The following is a 17,515-nucleotide window of genomic DNA, read 5'->3' on the forward strand; positions in this document are numbered from 1 at the left end:
TTTACCAGAAAGGTACTTTCTGTCACTGTTCTGACCACCGTCTCCACTTCTTCTTGCCCTGCTCACATATTTGAAAATTTTCATGTATATGAAATCTTCAGGGCAAAGATTCCTTTGTTAATTTTTCTTTTGTTTTGCCTGAGTTAGTGGGGCCTTGTTTTTTATTATTTTTTATTATTTTGATTTTATTGTATTTTATTTAAGATGGCTAATAGACAGGAAGAGATATATAAAAGAAAGGACATAATATAAATGTGGTAAAACAGTTTAAAACAACAGCTCAGATCAGTTCAGCCATCAAAGTCAGATCCTGGTTGATCAGATAGACAGGGCTTGGACTCACGTAATCCGTCTTCTTCTTGCACAATTCAGTTTCCTTTGTCGCTTTCCAGTTCACGTTGTGCTGTTGGAGTCAAATGAAGCAAACAGTACTTTTTGCAAACCAGAATTTTCATCCAAACCAAACACCAAGGTATTACTTAATCTCTCTCAGACCCACTCATTCTCCCTTCAAATTTGTCCTCCCTCATAATATATTTTTCCATCTGATTTCACTTCTGGGGTTGAAGCCTTGCCAGAGGTACAGAGAAATAATAATGATCCCAACAACAGAGTCAACAACTATCTTGGTTATATTTGCAACTTAGAATTGGCCAGTGAAGAAGGGTTAAGCACTTGTCACCTTCCTGATTTTTTATTACAATTTCTTTTCTCTATCTTAGGTATGATACATTCAGACGTGGGGAATAGCTTTCCCATTTTCCTTTGTGTGAGAGAGGCAATATGAAGCTGATCTTGATAGGTTAGAGAAGTGAGCTGAAAAGATCATAATAAATTTTAACACAGTTAAATGGAAAGGTATTCACTCCGTGGGGGGGGGGAATCAGAAGCGCAGATAGGGGATGGCCTGTTAATAGTGTACTTGAAAAGGATTTCGGACCTGTGGTTGATCCTAAGTGGGGTTTGATTCAAGAAAATGATGTGGTTGAAAAACAAGCAAATGTAGGTTAAATCAATAGAATCAATACAAATTCTAGGAAGTAAATAGCTTTGTTCTAGGCTCCACTGGCCAAGCTCTAACTCAAAAAATGTGTCCAATTCTGGACAACATACTTAAGAGCAATTCTTTGAAACTGGAGCAGTTGCAGAAAAGGGCAAAAACATTTTAACCCTGGCCGTGCAGCAACATATCATCACTGAAGCATGACAGACTGTATTCGTAGCAAAAATTGTGCTGGAAAAACCCTACAGCTAAAGCTGTCTCGTCTGTGAGCTGGGGATGAGACAAAGGCAAAAATATTGAAGCTGTGGCATAAAAAAGAACATGTTTGCGGTGTGGTTAGAGGAACTTGAAGATCAGCCCTTCATGACACGGGGCCGAGTTATCTGAGGGACTGCCTCTCCCCGATTACATTGGCCTGTCCCATCAGATCCGATAGGGAAGGTACACTACGTGTTCCATCAGCCAAGGACTAGCATTTGGTGGGTCCCAGGAGGTGGGCCTTCTCTGCTGTGGCTCCCTCCTTGTGGAACATTCTCCCCCTTAAAGTTAGGCTCGCCCCCTCCCTGCTGTCATTTAGGAAGCCCCTAAAGACCTGGTTGTGTCATCAGGCCTGGGAGTCTTTGGGAACCGGAGACATTCTTAGATGGCTCCACTGCAATTGATATTCTGCTCTCTCTGTGGAGTTTGTGTGTTTTAAAATCTTTTTTTTAATCTTTTTTAAAATCGGGGACAATGTGTTCATTCTAAGAATAATTTCTTAAATCTTTTTCTAATGCCTGTTTTTATTCACAGGTTATTTTATTTTAATTGGTTTAATTGGTAATTTTAATTAAACTGCCCAGAGTCGCTTTGTGTGAGATGGGTGGCTGTATAAATGTGACATATAAAGAAAAAAAGAAAGAAAGAAAGAAAGAAAGAAAGAAAGAAAGAAAGAAAGAAAGAAAGAAAGAAAGAAAGAAAGAAAGAAAGAAAGAATGAATGAATGAATGAATGAATGATTTGGTAAGATGCAGCCCCATCGTAAAGGTTTCTGCTTAATTTCCCCTGCCGTTGTTCTCCGTTCCTGGATGCTCTTTCAAGAGCTATTGTGAGAGCTGAGCACAAAGCATTATTAATGAACCTCTGGATCCAACTGAATTCTATGCTTCCTCCTGACCCCAAGCAATTGTTGAGTCACAGTCTTATGCACTGGTTGGCTTTTAAATATTTTAGAGGATTGTCTAACTAGTGTGGCATGTCAACTGTTGATCTTTTGACTGTTGGAAAGTATCTCTGAAAAGCTGGCATGCATGAAATTAAATAGGTAGGTGTGCCTTTGTGTTCAGCTGGAAGCAACCTCTGTGAAAGGATGAGTGAAATGGGAGGAAATAAACCAAAATCCGCCTCCGTTCTTTGTACATGGGGAGAGTTCTCAAGGCATCTGGAGCCACTTCTTTTGCAAAGAAATAACTTTGGCTCCCTCCCTGCCCCCTTTTTATAGGCCTCTGGAGTCTCCCAGGGTTGTGCTGCTAAATTTGATGGTAAAAGGGCCAAATAACAACATCGGGATTTGCCAAAGATTAAGCCAAGCTTTTGGGACAAGAGCTAATGCAGATATAACATTGTGATCCCTGGATGCAAACTGCTTCCCTTCTGCAATTTAGACAATGGTGTTAAACACTCCCTGAGTGCTGAGAAATTATTGGGGTAGCATGATAAGGAGTAGTGTCCTATAGAGTGAGAGAACAGTTGCGAACCCTGAAGTCTCTGTGGTCCTTATTTCATGCACAAGTCCACAGGCGGACCACATTGGGAGCAGCATCATAATGCCCTCTACATATAGTCACTTTGCCTCTGTCATTCAAAACCAGTCCAAACTCTTTGTTGGCTACACATGATTCTTCCCCAGGATTTTTTTAACCCATGATTTAAAAAAATGACAGAGTAGCTGAGGGTTTACATACAATCCTAAGTCATAGCCATGATTTATAAATCAAAGCAAACAGGGTTCACGCATGTTACTAAACCAAAAGCAAACCAAGCACACTGACATGGCTAGATGCCTCGACCAGATCCTTCTCTAGACCTCATGCTGAAGGATTTAATCTGGGAGCTCTCAGGGATTTGTAAGAGATGAAGGTAGATGCTCTATGAGCTGCTTCCGCAGACAAGCCTGGGCTATCTTCTCAGCAAAATTGCAGAAATAGTTTGCCAGAGTTTATTTTTTTCCCCCTGCATTGTTTTTCCTAATCTTCAGCCCTGGTAGTCTCCTATTCAAGTACAAACCACACCTTAACCTGCTTAGTTTTGGAGCCCAGGCAAGGTCAGCCAGGTGCTGTTGGCTACTGAGATCAGGGGGTTGCCTGAATATGGAAGGGGTGAGTGAGCATCTGGGTTCAGTTGCCTCCTGAGAGGGGAAGAATCATGTGTAGCCAATGTGGTCCACCTGTGGATTTGTGCATGAAATAAAGACCACAGAGACTTCAGAGTTCTCCACTGCTCTCTCACTCTATATATTTAGCATAATTTTCCTGAGGATGACTTGTAGATGACAAAATACTGTCCTGCCAAGCCTTCCTTATTAGCAAGCTTCAGTCTCTAAAGCACTGTTTCTCAACCATGGCAGCCTGAAGATGTGTGGACTTCAACTCCCAGAATTCCCCAGCCAGCATGCTGGCTGGGGAATTCTGGGAGTTGAAGTCCACACATCTTCAGGCTGCCATGGTTGAGAAACCCTGCTCTAAAGACATGCCGTACTGTTATATAAATAAATATATAGGCTAGTGAGCAATATGCAAAAATAAATATTGTGAATATGTCAAGGAAGGCCATCTGAAGCTGAATACAAAGAATAAAGCCTATAGGTTGCAGCTGACATAATGGCTTGTGGTTTTAGGTAACTTGCAAGGAACTGCCTAATGCTTTGTGAATAATATAGGTCAGCATTTCTCCTTTGGAAGACAAAATCAAGGCCGATCTTTGAACACAGTCCAGAAGGCCTACTTCAGAGCTTCATAAAGGTCCTCCCAATAAACCTGACTGCAGCCATACAGTTTGAGATAGGTACTGTGGTAGTTTGCTGCTACAAGCATGTGGCCTTCCCATCATGGGTGTCTGCGGGAGTGGGGGCAAATGATGTCACATGCATCATGCGTCTCTGTGCAAATGATGTAATTGGCATTGGTCATGGAGGCAATGGATGCATATTACTGGTCGTTTGATCAGTATTATTTGCCTCCTCTGCAAAATGATGTCATGAGACACAGGGTGGCTTCTAAGATGCCTGTGTTTACCGTCTTAAGATCACAAAGTATTTCAGATCAAATTAGCTTCACGTATCCCTTCTATGAACTTCAGATTGCTTTCATGGATGACTTCGAGGACTTCCCTTCATTCTCAGTAGCATCACATGTCAAAGGCAGCGGAGTGAGATTTCCAGCATTTATTTATTTATTTATTTACTGTATATACTCGTGGATAAGCTTATCCACGGATAAGCTGACCCTCGAATTTTTAACTAAAATACTGTGAAAAATGTGCCACCTGTGGATAAGCTGATCCTCAAAATTTTCGTATGTAGTAATTTTCACAATTGGCTTTATCTGCAGGTTTTCATGGTATTTTGGTTAGAAATTCGAGGGTCGGATTATCAACGGATGGGCTTACACATGAGTATATACAGGATATACAGGTACTTTTAAAAAGCTGAGGGAAAAACACTGTATACGGGGAGTCCTCACTTTGTTTAGTGACTGCTTTGTTTAGTGACTGTTCAAAGTTATGACAGTGTACAAAAAATAGCTTTATGACCAATCTTTGCATTTACAACTGTTGCAGCATCCCACAGTTATGTGTTTGCCATTTGTGTGCTTCACAACTGGCTTGTAACAAGCAGAGTTTAATAGAGAAGGCGGAAGTAAAATCGTAAGTCATGATCACATGATATTTTGCTTAACAATCACAGCACTTTGCTTAACGAGCGAAGAAAAAGGTCATAAGCCCATCATGATCACATGATCTACCACTTAGCAACAGGGTCGCCAGTCCGAATTGTGGTCGCTAGGTGAGGACTACTTCTCTACTTGAGGACAATCCATCCATGGATAAGCCAAACCCTGTTTGGGGAGTGTATTTGGCACCTAAAATTCTCAGCTTATCTGCGAGTGTATGTGGTATATGATTTATATGATTGCCCATCTCACATAAGTGACTCTGGGTGGTGTACAAAACACAAAAAAACTCATGACACGTATCTCCTGGCACCCAAGGATAAACGATGATCCCACTCACAGAAGAAAAAAGCACATCAATGATGCAGAGCTCATTTGACCTCCTGACCTAACAAAGAAAACACTGAGTCCTGTTGCTGAAATGATCAACCATGGACTACTGCAAACCACTGAACACCCATAATAGTCTTGCCCAAATAACACTAATGGTTAAATACGGTGTAGGTGGATTTTCTCTTTGGAAGCCTGACGTGAACATAAATCCAGCATTTTAAGCACAGTTGGAGCTGCAGTATTTGGGGTGTCATCTCAAAAATGTCTTGAGATGCAATTCTCCCTGTTCTTTCCAAGGACACAATCTTGCATTAATATTTGTGTTCAAACTGGAGCCTGAGCAGTTGTTGGTATATGCCCTGCTTTTGAGAGTATCCTGTGATTATTTTTCAAACCTATAAACTCCCACTAACTGCATATTGTGTTCTGCAGGCAAGCAACGCCCATTCCTGATGCCTTGAAGACAGAACGGGAAGTGAACCCTACCCAAACTTCTGCCCCCAGATCCCAGACTTCATCCCCAATTTGTGATGAACATGGTAGGGCAGGACAGGTATAAAATGTCGCTCCTTTCACATTTTTAGCTATAGCTTTGAGTGGTTAATAATAGCAACTCTGGAAATGATATTTGCTGTTAGGAAGGAATGGGTGGCTGGTGGTCCCTGGCCCATCCTAAGCTCTTTGGCCCACCACTCCCTACAATTTTCTAGCCGATGAGTGGTGACTCTGAGCTCCAGCCAATTGCTTTGCTATTGAGTCCTGGCATATGTGGACCCATGTGTCACCCAGGCAGTACTGATATGGAAACACAGATAGAATGAACTGGTGCTTTCATGGGGGAGGTTTATGCATAACAATCAAGATTTCTTTCACTTATGTAGTTACTACCATATGTTGTGAGATTGTCTCTATCATACTGGAAGCCATTGTTTAGGGACCAGGATCTGTCAGTTAATTTTCTCTCTTTCTCTGGAAGCTGGTGGTAGTGTCAGTCCAACAAGGCTGACCAGACTAAGAAACCAATGCCGTATAGGTCAGGACTACTTTTATTGTAACAGCTATAGTAACAGAATCTCCCAAGTCTGTATGTATTTTCCCCTCCCTCACATGGTTCTCTTGGCCTGGGCTCAAGCCCCGCTTATCTGACTATTGCCTTGGTAGTGGCTCTTCCTCCTGTCCTTCAAGGCCATTCCCTCTTCCCTCTACAGGTAGCCTGTTCTGACTAATTTTTCCTTCAGTTAGGTATGCAAGGAGATGCAAGTAAAAACAAAAAAAGTTCTAAATTACATTTAGGGGATTTTGATTGATTGATTAGATTTGTTACAAATTTGTTTAACAAGAGATTTGCCCTCTGCTATAGAATTAGAATAGAGAGCCAGTTTGGTGTAGTGCTTAAGGCAGCAAGCTAGAAACCTGGGAGACTGTGTCCCACCTTAGGTATGAAGCCAACTGGGTGACCTTGGGCCACTCACTTTCTCTCAGTGTTAGGAAGCAGGCAATGGCAAACCACTTCCAAACAATCTTGCCAAGAAAACTACACTTGTCCAGGCAGTTGCCAGGAGTCAAGAAGGACTTGAAGGCTACCTTGTCATTGGCCAGGAAACAAAAGGGGGGAGGGGCGAGGGAAGTCCAGGAGAGCCCTCTGAGACTATCTTCAGTGGAATGGAAGATAGGACTTCAAATTTCTCCTTTCTTTAGCATTCTTTTTATAGGCAATGTTGAATTACCTTAGTATTGTAGCTTGGGTTGTAATTGATAGATTATTCTTCATCAATCTGCAGAGGTCATTCATCTTTAGGAGCATCATTAGGATGGTCCTGGTTGTGCCTGTACTATGACCGTATTATAAACCCAGGGAGTACAAGAAACTTGTTGGCATGATGGCTTGAAGGATTCTCTATCCCTTCACAGCCTGATACATCTTGGAATGTCTCTGAACATCATGTGCTTAGGTATGCACACACTTTCAACAAGTACAACACTTCCAGCTTTTCACATCTTGCCATCAGCTTATCCTATAACAGTTTCTATCCTGCCTTTCATACAGGAACTCAAGATGTTATGTGTGTGTGTATACATGCACCAACATATGTATATACTTACATATACTTAGATACACATGCACTTGTGTAAGCAGAGGATAGAGGAAACATGGTTTGGCAACAGTCCATGTGAAAAGGATCTGGGGAACTTAATTGCAAACTGAACATGAACCAGTAATGTAATGAAGCCTAGGTTCCATTAATCGAAACTCAGCATGCAAATCATAAAAATTAGAAACCTTGACTGAATGACTGTAGCCAGTTCTAAGCACCACATTTCAAGAAGGATATAACTAAAGTGGACTTTTTCACTTAGTGTGACCAATATGGTGAGAGGTTAGGGCACCAAATCCTATGAGAAAATTAAAGGGAAATAAGGAATCTTCCTTCAAATGTCCTAAGATCTGGCATACAAAAGATGAATTGAATGTAATTACTGTTACTTGGAAAGGCAGGACTAAAACAGGGAGGTAGATTTTGTCTAAAGAGTGGGGTACTTCATAATATTAAAACTTGCTTCCATGGGGTAGTAAATTATCTTCTTTACATTATCCTTCTTTCTCATTTATGCAGAGTAGACTGCTACTGCTAAGGATGTCTAGCTGGATTCTGCATTGTAGATCTTGCATAGAGGAGTTAGACCAGATGTCCTCTAAGATCTCTTCCAATGTTATACTTGTATGAATGAGGAAACAATCAGGTTGAAGCACATCCAGATGCATTATTCTCTCTGTGTAGATCCCATGATACGTGTGCATGTAGCATATTTTTTTTCATTATAAACAAAGAAAAATGTGATTATTTAAATAATAATAAAATGATGGTGGTGGTGGCGGTCAGAAGAAGAGGAGGAGGAGGATGGTAGGATCAAATACCACCAGGGAGATCTGAATTGCTCCAAAATAAGCAATCTCTCCCTGTCCCCCCATGACTCTGATGGTATTTCATTCTATATAAATATATTTTGCATGCTTGTAGAACTATTTAATGAAGTCTTCAATTTCTGCTTTGTAATGTATAGTTTATGTTTTGAGGACGGAAATACAGGAGATGAGATTAACTGCAAATGAGAGCAAAGTCACACCTTTTGTCCTTTAATGCCGAAACAGCTGATAGAGTTTTACTGCCAAAAAGCAACCGAAGACAGTTTGGGACCAGATGTCTCTTTTCCTCATCAATATCCCCTTGTTTTCTGCTTTGGTGGTTAACATGATGACAATTTAATACTTAACAACAATAGTTGGCTCATGTGACCTGTAAACCTTTCAGAAGAGTAGGGGCCATTTCACCCATTGTAATGGTAGAGCCAGTCCTGAACAAGACACAATCCAGGTCATCTTTATTTGTTTAGAAACATTAGTATTAAGAAAGCCTGAGAGGAGAAGAAGGGAAAATATTTTTGTATGTAGCTTATAGCCTTCACCAAACTGATGTCCTCCAGATATGCTGGAGCAAAACTTCTATAATTCCATTCAGCAAGCTTAGCTGTGTGAGGATTATAGGAGTTTTACTCAAGGACAGAGGTATCAACATGCAGAGATGAGTGAAAGTTTGAAGCAAACATATTATTATAGTTCATTTGTAACTATACCCAGAATAATGAACCTTATTTCGTATGGTAAACTTATATTTTATTCATTGGGCGGCAAAGATCAGTACAACTTTATGGGCTGCAAAGATCAGTCTAACAATTTTCCCCCCCATCAGAAATGGAACTTCTTGTCCTCGTTTGAAATGTCAGTCATGAGTTTCTTTCAGAAACCTTACTTTAGAAATGTCTCGTGTTAAAAGTGGGATTAAATCTTCCTTGGAAATCAATAAAGGCAGAGCCTACAGTTCAGTGGCATTCTTTGCTTTGTGTACCTCCAGGAGATGTGTTACCTATGCATGCAGCGTGCTCAGAGGAATTTTCCTCTCTACTTGGCTGAAGAAAAAAGGAGGAAGGAGAAAGAGGATGACCGCATCCTGGCCCAGTATCAAGTCATGAAAGATCAAGACGCCCTTCAGAAGCAGCTGGTATTGGGACTGAAAAATTGTTTTTTTTCTTTCTAGAAAAGCAGGACTTTTGGAACCAGAAGAGCAATGCTAATTTTTTCACTGCTGATTCACATGTTCCTGTTCTTCCCTTCATAATCACAGCACTCTCAAGATTCATTCATATGAATGAATGAGTTGTCTGAAGTCAAACAACCTGGTAGAAATGCATATTCCCTGCACAATTTCAGGGTTCCTACCTGCCATTGCTGGTTCCATGTTTTCAAGTGGGGAGGGAAGTCTTCAAGGCCTTTTCTTCTCTCCTGCTCGAAGAGGGAAGCGATGCCAAAGGAAAATTCCCAAAGTATTTTTTTGTAATAGTCCTGGCATAGTGGAAGTGTTGGGAATGATATCTTTGGACATTCCTGTAGTCCTGCTGAATGTCTCACCTTGTGATTCTCTGAAGCCAGTCTTGAAAACTACAGACTTTCAGAGTGCCACATCCCAAGGGCTAGGCAGAGAAGGAAGATTGAAGGCCTCTGGATCTAGTTCTTTGGGGAACCCTTGGGGCAACAATGTAGGAGAGGATCTTACAGCTGGGGACTCTTGAGGCATAGCTTGTGGTGAGCGGATGGAAGGAAGTCACATATGTGGAAGAAGTTTCCAAGAATGACATGCACCATTCACAGCATGACCAGTGGGGGACGGGACACCCATTATTGATTCTGAATCATGGTTTCTCTAATTTGGCCCAGTTCATCTCTTCTTTTCCATCCTTTTCAGCTCAAAACCATTTAATTCTTTCTCCAAACTACAGATGGGAATTGTGACAGCTCGGGAGCAGAATCAGAAAGTGGCAGCTTATAACCTGGGCATTGCCGAAGCCATTCGAAAACACAAGAATGAAAAGCTGGCTGAACCCTTTGTAAGACCCCACTCTTTGCAAAACTTTTGCTTGGCCTTTTCTCTATCTAGGCTCTTCTGATCTGTTGGACCACCAGTCCCATGATCCACACACAGCATGACCATATGGAAAAATCTATTTTATCTGAATCAAGAGCTCTTGTCAAAAATAAGAGCATTGGAGAGAGCTTTGCCAAGTGAGCCATTAAGATAGTCCTCTCCAGCCAGAGGCCAGATTTGTTAAGGTTTCCCAGAATCCCTAGCCTCTGTGGCCATTGGTCTAGCTCACGTCCAATACTATCAGTCCATCTACTCCTTCACCCATAAAGGCACCCCATAGTTAGACAGCGGCAGGCCCTTAGCTACAAAGTAATGCAGCTTCTTATCTGCTTGAGGAATTCTGTAGGAGCATAAATCAGTTAAAACATTATTTTTAAAAGTTCAATAGATAAAAAGAATATAACAGTAATATAAAAAGTTTAACATGATATAAGCATGTGGGATATGATGTCATTTTACATTAATTCATTAGGTATAGCCTTCTGGGCAAAGTGGGTTTTACCTTTTTGGCAGCCTTCATAGATACTGGTTTCCATGTTTCTATAGATCAGTATTAGCAACACTGCTCTCATGTGCACAGAGCATCAACAACATTCTTCAATAATCTCTGTACCCCCCCTTAATTTTTAATATGTATGTATGTTTTTTTTAAAGCTTGAAAATTCATGAGCTTGCCAAATCTCATGAAATGTTTGGGGTTTTTTGCAAGAACTTTTGAGAGAATACCTTCATGAAATGTGGATGCTTTTAATGTGTGTTTTGTTGGAAGGGAAGGGGAACCATTGTGGAACTTTGTTGGAAGGGAAGGGGAATGCAAAACCAAAGTATTGTGTTTATTCACATAGAGATTTGTACCTCTTTTCAGAGGTCCTTCATTTTTGAGCAGAGGCCACCCAGTTGTACCCCTCATGAGAAGCAAGAGGAGTATGCCCAGCACTTGGACAAGCAGCTGGAGAGCAGGAAAGCCAGAGAAACAAAGCAAAAGCAGGAACAAGACTTCATTGACCGCTTGCAGCAAGTTCAGCTGGCAGAAGAGTGAGACTTTTGGGATAAGTTGGTCTACCTTTGAAGCATTTCTTTCCTCAATATTTATTGATTCCAAGTTTTAAATGTATCTTTCTCTAGCCTGGTGCCCTCTAGATGTCATAATTATGAGCTTGGAAGTCCTGCAGAATCTGGAAGGCAGTGTTTCTCAACCTTGGCAACTTTAAAATGCATGGACTTCAACTCTCAGAATTCCCCAGCCAGCCTTGAAGTTGAAGTCCACACATCTTAAAGTCGCCAAGGTTGAGAAACACTGCTGGAGGGGCACCTGTTTGGTAGGGTTGGTGATTCAGATTTCCCAGACAGTCAGTATGGTCTAGTGGTGAAGGCACCAGGCTAGAAACCAGGAGACTGTGAGTTCTAGTCCCTCCTTGGGCATTAAAGCCAGCTGGGTGACTTTGGGCCAGTCACTTTTTCTCAGCCCAACTCACCTCACAGGGTTATTGTTGTGGGAAAAATAGGAAGAGGAAGGAGTATTAGATATGTTCGCCATTTTGAGTTATTTATAAAAATAAGAAAGGCAGGATAAAAAAAATCTAAAAAAACAACAACACTGGAATACTCCAGATATGTTTTGACTATCATTCCATCACCCTCAACCAGTTAGGGATGGTGGAAGTTGTAACCAGACTCATTCAGAGGGACCCAGGATTTAGGAAGCTTGTTCCAATCAATTGTTATTTATTGTTCATTCCACAACTGTCTTCCTTGTAGCATCATGGTGCTTTCAATTGCAAATTCAGACTAAGAGCATAATATAAAATCATGGTGTGGCACTAATGCCTGGAACATGCCTTGAAATAGTAATATGGTATTTCTCTTAAACATGTAGTAAAAGCCTTTCCTTCTCTACTCTCTTGGCCTTATCGTCTGCATCTTCAGCGCTTCTTAAGATAGAGAATGTCAAGATATGTCTTGAATATACAGATAGTCCTTGTTTAGTGACCACCTCAGACACTGACCATTTGAAGTCATGATGGTGATGAAATGACCGTGTTTATGACCTTCACAGCATCTCTCTCTCTCAGTCACATGTTCACTATTACAGTCAGTTAGTACACATTGTCTTGTGTCTGACCCATTTTTTTCTTTTGCTCCCCTCACAGAGCGGAGAGATTGCCTAGACAAGCTATCTCTTCCTGAACTGCTTTTCTCCAGCAGTTCCCCAAAAAGTGCAAGCAGCAAGTTAACAAGCTCAGTTCTGTGACCTTAATTCATTGATTAGAATCCCTTCTTGCTAATTTCCCCATGCTGGGGTGAGCCGGAGGGTGGGGGAAAAAGGCCATAAGATTTGCCCATCCAGCTTCCTCATGAATCAAGTTTTGGAAACCTTCCCTGCCATTTGGGCTCATATCCTGTAAAGCAAAGGAAAGCTCAAGTAAAATCACAAGCACACTTGTGATCATGTGATTCTTCACTTAGTGACTGCAACCAAGTTGGTGGTCCCAGTTGTGGTCATTAATGCACTCACTAAACAAGGACCACCTGTAGGGGGCCAGCAGTCAATACAGCGGTGGCTTTTAAGATCTAATGGAAATGCTGTAGATTTGGGCAGCCCGATCCCAGGCCAATGCTTTAGATGCTACCTGGGCCATTAAACATCAAATCAAAACAACAACTCCTACTATGTTGATGACCATCCAGGAGTAAATCTGACTGAAATTGTACTGGCTGATTCCTAGTCTTCTGTCTACTTTTCTAGATTAGCTGCCCAAAGAGCAAAATATCTGAAAGAGAAGATGGAAGAAAAGCAAATTTATAAGAGGGCCCTTGATATGCAGGTAAATCAGCTGGCTGCCAACACAAGCAATTCCAACTTAGAACACGAGTTTGTGGTCCAGGTGTTGAAATCTCTTATTCAAGTCTCTGCTCAACTGATCCCTTTCTCTCAGCTGAGACAACTGGTAGGCTTGAACTCCCATTTCCATCAGCTTTTGCTGATCATGACAGGAGCTCTCTTCCCTAATACATGCACACACAAAAGTCTCATTGAATTTAGTGGAGTTACTTTTAGGTAAGAAACTGTACCATTGCAGCCTAAGTGAATCACAGCAGCAACAGCAGATGATTCGTGTTCATTTATAAGCTGTGCAGCTGAAATGAAAGTTGTTGGCTTCTCCCTTCAGTAAACACAATGAAATTGAAGATTAAATGTGGAGGGTGGAGAAAAAAAATAATGTTTCAGGGCATTCCAACTGAGTTGCTAATCTGGCATCATATCTCTCCCCTTCTTCATATGTTCATGTGAACATATGTAGGTTTACTATTGCAAATTAAGAGTTCCATTAGAGTGGAACCAACAAGGATGCTAACACGGAGGGCAAACTAGCTTGTGAATGATTTCTTGGAAATCTAATTAGCAAATCTTGAAAGAAAGTCCCATGGCAATCCAGCCCAGATGTTCAAACTGTCAGTAATAAAGGAGGAGGCAGATGATCCTAAACTCTTTCCAAGCCTGTTTTGGTCTGTACAATCAGAACATTTGCAGGCATTGTAGACCATTTGGTGTAGGATTACAGTGTTATCGAAACTGAGTTTGCTTGGAAGTAGATCCTGTTAGATTCAAAGAGGCTTGCATTTTAATCACTCTGCTTAAGCCAGTGTTGTCCAAACTTGACCACTTTAAGATGAGTGGACTTCAACTCCCAGAATTCCCCAGCCAGCATGGCTGGGAGTTGAAGTCCACTCATCTTAAAGTGGCCAAGTTTGGACAACACTGGCTTAAGATCATAAGATTCACTGCACAAATCCAACCTTCACTTCTCAGTTTTTAATGTCCCTATCTAAGTGGTTGGTTGGTTTTAAAGTGAGGTGCTTCTGCTTTGTAAAGATATCTGTAATACAGTCATCAGCCTTGTGTTTTCTACATGTCTGGGACTGCAACTTTGTGATAGCTTATTTATTTGTTCACAATATTTATTGTGAACTTCAATCCACAAGGACTCTGGCAGGGTACATAAAGCAACAACATAAACATTGTGAAAAAAATACAACAAGAAAACATCTCATTGGTGTCCCATGACAAAAACCTATTTCCAAATGCCCTTTGAAACAGCACCATTTTGTTTAATTTTTAGGGTAGGGGCCATCCGTATCTCCAGGGGGAGAATAATCCAAAGAAGGGGGCCATTACTGAAGATGCCTGTCACATGGACCATGTCCCACCTAACTCTGAAGGAGTGGGAGCCCACAACAGTCCTTCTCTTGATGACTGGACCAGATGGGCAGATTTAGTTCTGGCAAGGTGTTAACAGATGGTACTTGTAGTCTGCCAAATCCAGAGCATGCTAGATTAAGGAAGGCTGATATAACTAGCTCCATCATCTACTTCCTTAAAATTCTTATTAACAACATTTAAGGCATTCATAAAATGCTAACAGCTGTAATGATATGAAGGAACGACCTTGGGAGACAGGAGGAAGAGCTGCAGACTGGACAACTGGGATGTAAAAGATACCTCAGTCCATAGAAGGAGAGGGCACGTGGGAAGCCTTTCAAAAGGGACCCTCCCTAGTTTTTGGAGAGCAAAAGTACAGAACAGGAGAGGTACTTCCAGACTTGCAAGATTCTGTTAATGTAACCTTACAATAAAGATAGAGCTAGTATTCATTGTTGTGCTTCCTGTCTGGACTACCTCGAAAGGCTAACAACAGAGTTTGAATTTTGGGGGTGATTGGAAAATGCAGAGATTTAGTTCATAATTTTTCAATACCCCTTTCTGTGACTTTTAATTTGATTTTAGTTTCCCCCTAGCATTTATTATGCCAAGGATCATTACAGACATTTTGTCCTTTTGTGTACAGAGAGACAAGATGGGTGCTTATGTCACTTTTTGTGTGTGTATGAGGCTTGGGAAGATACAGTTGGCCATGTTTTGTACAACTGTAGCATAGCAATAAAGATGCAGGGCCATCCCTACTGTTGGGCCAAATGTCTCTGGGGGCTGTTGCCCAGTCTGACTACACCCCCTTCTCCCACCAGGTGGAGTCAAGGGTGTTGAAGGTCTCTCATCAGTTTTAGAGTAAGTTCCTGCCCTTGGTCAGATAGGCTCTTGTATCTAAATGGGGACATATCCCATCTTATCTGCAGTTAGCAAAATCTGTACCTGTGGACATATTTTTCAGAATCTCATGAATCTGGATATTTATGCATTTCTCCCAACACTTGTAACAAGCAAATTTGAAATGAGGCTAAGAATGAATTGCTGTGAGTGAAGCACCTTTTCTGATTTAAGTTTCCTCTCCCATTTGCACATAGGTAAAGTTAAAACCTACTCCCTTGCCTGAATATGTACCTGATTCAACAGAGGCCATTTTTGGGAAGAACGACATGAATGAAGAGAAAATGGAGGAAAGGAGGCAGCGTGCTCGGGAATATTCTAAGTCCCAGTTGCAGGCAGCTGCAGACCGGAAGCGAACAGCCATTCTCAACCAGCTGGTGGATCAGAGGAGAGCTGCAGAGATGATTCAAAGGGCTAAGAAACAGTAAGATGGAAATTGCTGTGTGGAAGTTTTTCTGACAAGATTGAGCTACTCTGACAGGTTAGGGTACTGGGTGGGTGGTTATGCTTCTTAACAAGGTGTCCCACTCTGGACATGCTCCAGATGGATTGTGATGAAATGGGAATGGCAGCCCATCAAAGTGCCAGAAAATTTCTCCTCCAGCAAGAGCTCTCCCAAGACGCACCTTGGAAGGGCAGATTTGACTTGGAGTAGGTGGATGGAAGATAGCCAGGCTTCAAGCCATAGAGGATTTTAAAGGTGATCTCCAGGACCTTGAAACAAACTGGCAACCAATACATCTCCCACAATGTTGGTGTTACAGGACAATACCAGACTGTTCTTGTGAATTTGTGGTCCACTGCATTTTGCCCTAGTTGCAGTTTTCAGGTGGTCTTCAAGGGCAGTCTCATGTAGAGTGCATTACAGCAGAACACCTGGGAGGTGACAATGGCATGAGTAATTGTAATCAGCATCCTGGTCACAACTGATGCATCAGCTAAAGCTGGGCAAAGGCACTTCTGGCTACTGCTTCTACCTGCTGTTCCAATGGAAGTCCATAAGGACCTCCAGATTACACACGTTGGTTAAAATCAGTAAAAGAAAGTCTCCTGGTGCATTTCCTACTGGTAGGATATCCACTTATGTGTGGTTGACAATGTGTGGTGATGGTGGTGTGTAGAGCCAATGAATATGCATACATTTGTAATGCTCATTTGTATGTAGAGATAACATTGTATAACTACTAGAACTTATATCTCATCGAAGACAAGTCAATCCAAATCCATTCAAACAGGGAGTTTGATTTCATTGATACCTTACTCCTTGTTCACCTTGAATCAGCTTCTTTTCAATTAATTTACCACCCCCCTGGTGGTCTTTAAATTACCACTCCCTCCCCCAAGCTGGAAGCAGGCAAAGAGGCAAAGCAGGACATTGATGGACCTGTTCTGCTTGTCCTAAAGGCCTCTTGATATTCTTCTAGGTGGATGGCAGAGAAAAGTGAGAGAATGGAGAAGATCTTCCAGATGAACTTGGCTATGCAAGAGGACTGGCGGAAAAGCGCAAGGCTGAAGCGGCAACGGGATTACGAAGAGAAGCTCTTCAAACAGTAAGGATTCATCCAGAGAACCTACTCTCTCCCATCTTTGGCTCAGACTAACCATCTGAAGTCTGGGATAAATGCTTGGATTTCTGAAATGGAAGATGCAGGTGGGGAAGAATGCCATTGCCCTTCCTTTCATCCCTTCTGGATGCAGTGGACACTGATACAAATGTCTTGCTTCCCTTTGGGGGGAATTTCTGCAAAAGCCCCATAAAATCAGTAAGAAAGTGGTGGTGGTGGGAAATGGTTAAAAATGTTTTTAGAGCATTTGTTCTCACCCTCTTTGCCTTACATTAGGAGGAGTCTGGTAGCACTTTTTCAGCCTAAGTCATTTTATGAAAAGGCATCCCCTTCCATTAACTGCAGCTCGCTTTGACCATGCCTTGCAGTCTCCTCTGTGGGTGGTTGTGTAGTTAGAGCTCTCTGAGCTGCTTTTAGGTTACAGACATTGCATTACCATAATTGGTAATTATGCAGGAGTTGTGGGGAAGTGAGGGTTGTTAGCCGCAAGGGTTTTATATAAATATGGATGAGCTTGAGGTTGACTGCTGTGTCTAGTACCGAGTCTCTGAAATCCTAAAGAGATGTTATTTAAGTCAGCAATACCCGCTTTTTTTCCCCTG

At 41.6% G+C, this 17,515-nt stretch overlaps 1 protein-coding gene across 1 annotated transcript in view; it reads left to right on the top strand.

Moving 5' to 3' along the window:
- Positions 1-17,515, top strand: part of CCDC81 (coiled-coil domain containing 81) — a 33,272-nt gene that overhangs the window by 13,262 nt on the left and 2,495 nt on the right. The window contains exons 8-14 of the mRNA XM_025175563.2: positions 5,698-5,818; positions 9,177-9,323; positions 10,099-10,206; positions 11,110-11,279; positions 12,991-13,069; positions 15,546-15,772; positions 16,773-16,898. Coding sequence (XP_025031331.1) covers positions 5,698-5,818; positions 9,177-9,323; positions 10,099-10,206; positions 11,110-11,279; positions 12,991-13,069; positions 15,546-15,772; positions 16,773-16,898 — 978 coding nt within the window. The remainder of the gene's footprint in view (positions 1-5,697; positions 5,819-9,176; positions 9,324-10,098; positions 10,207-11,109; positions 11,280-12,990; positions 13,070-15,545; positions 15,773-16,772; positions 16,899-17,515) is intronic.

The sequence above is a fragment of the Python bivittatus genome, unplaced genomic scaffold (genome assembly GCF_059951505.1).
Source record: "Python bivittatus isolate LINGU-HERP-01145 unplaced genomic scaffold, Pbiv_v1 ctg000340_np1212, whole genome shotgun sequence".
Classification (NCBI taxonomy): domain Eukaryota; kingdom Metazoa; phylum Chordata; class Lepidosauria; order Squamata; family Pythonidae; genus Python; species Python bivittatus.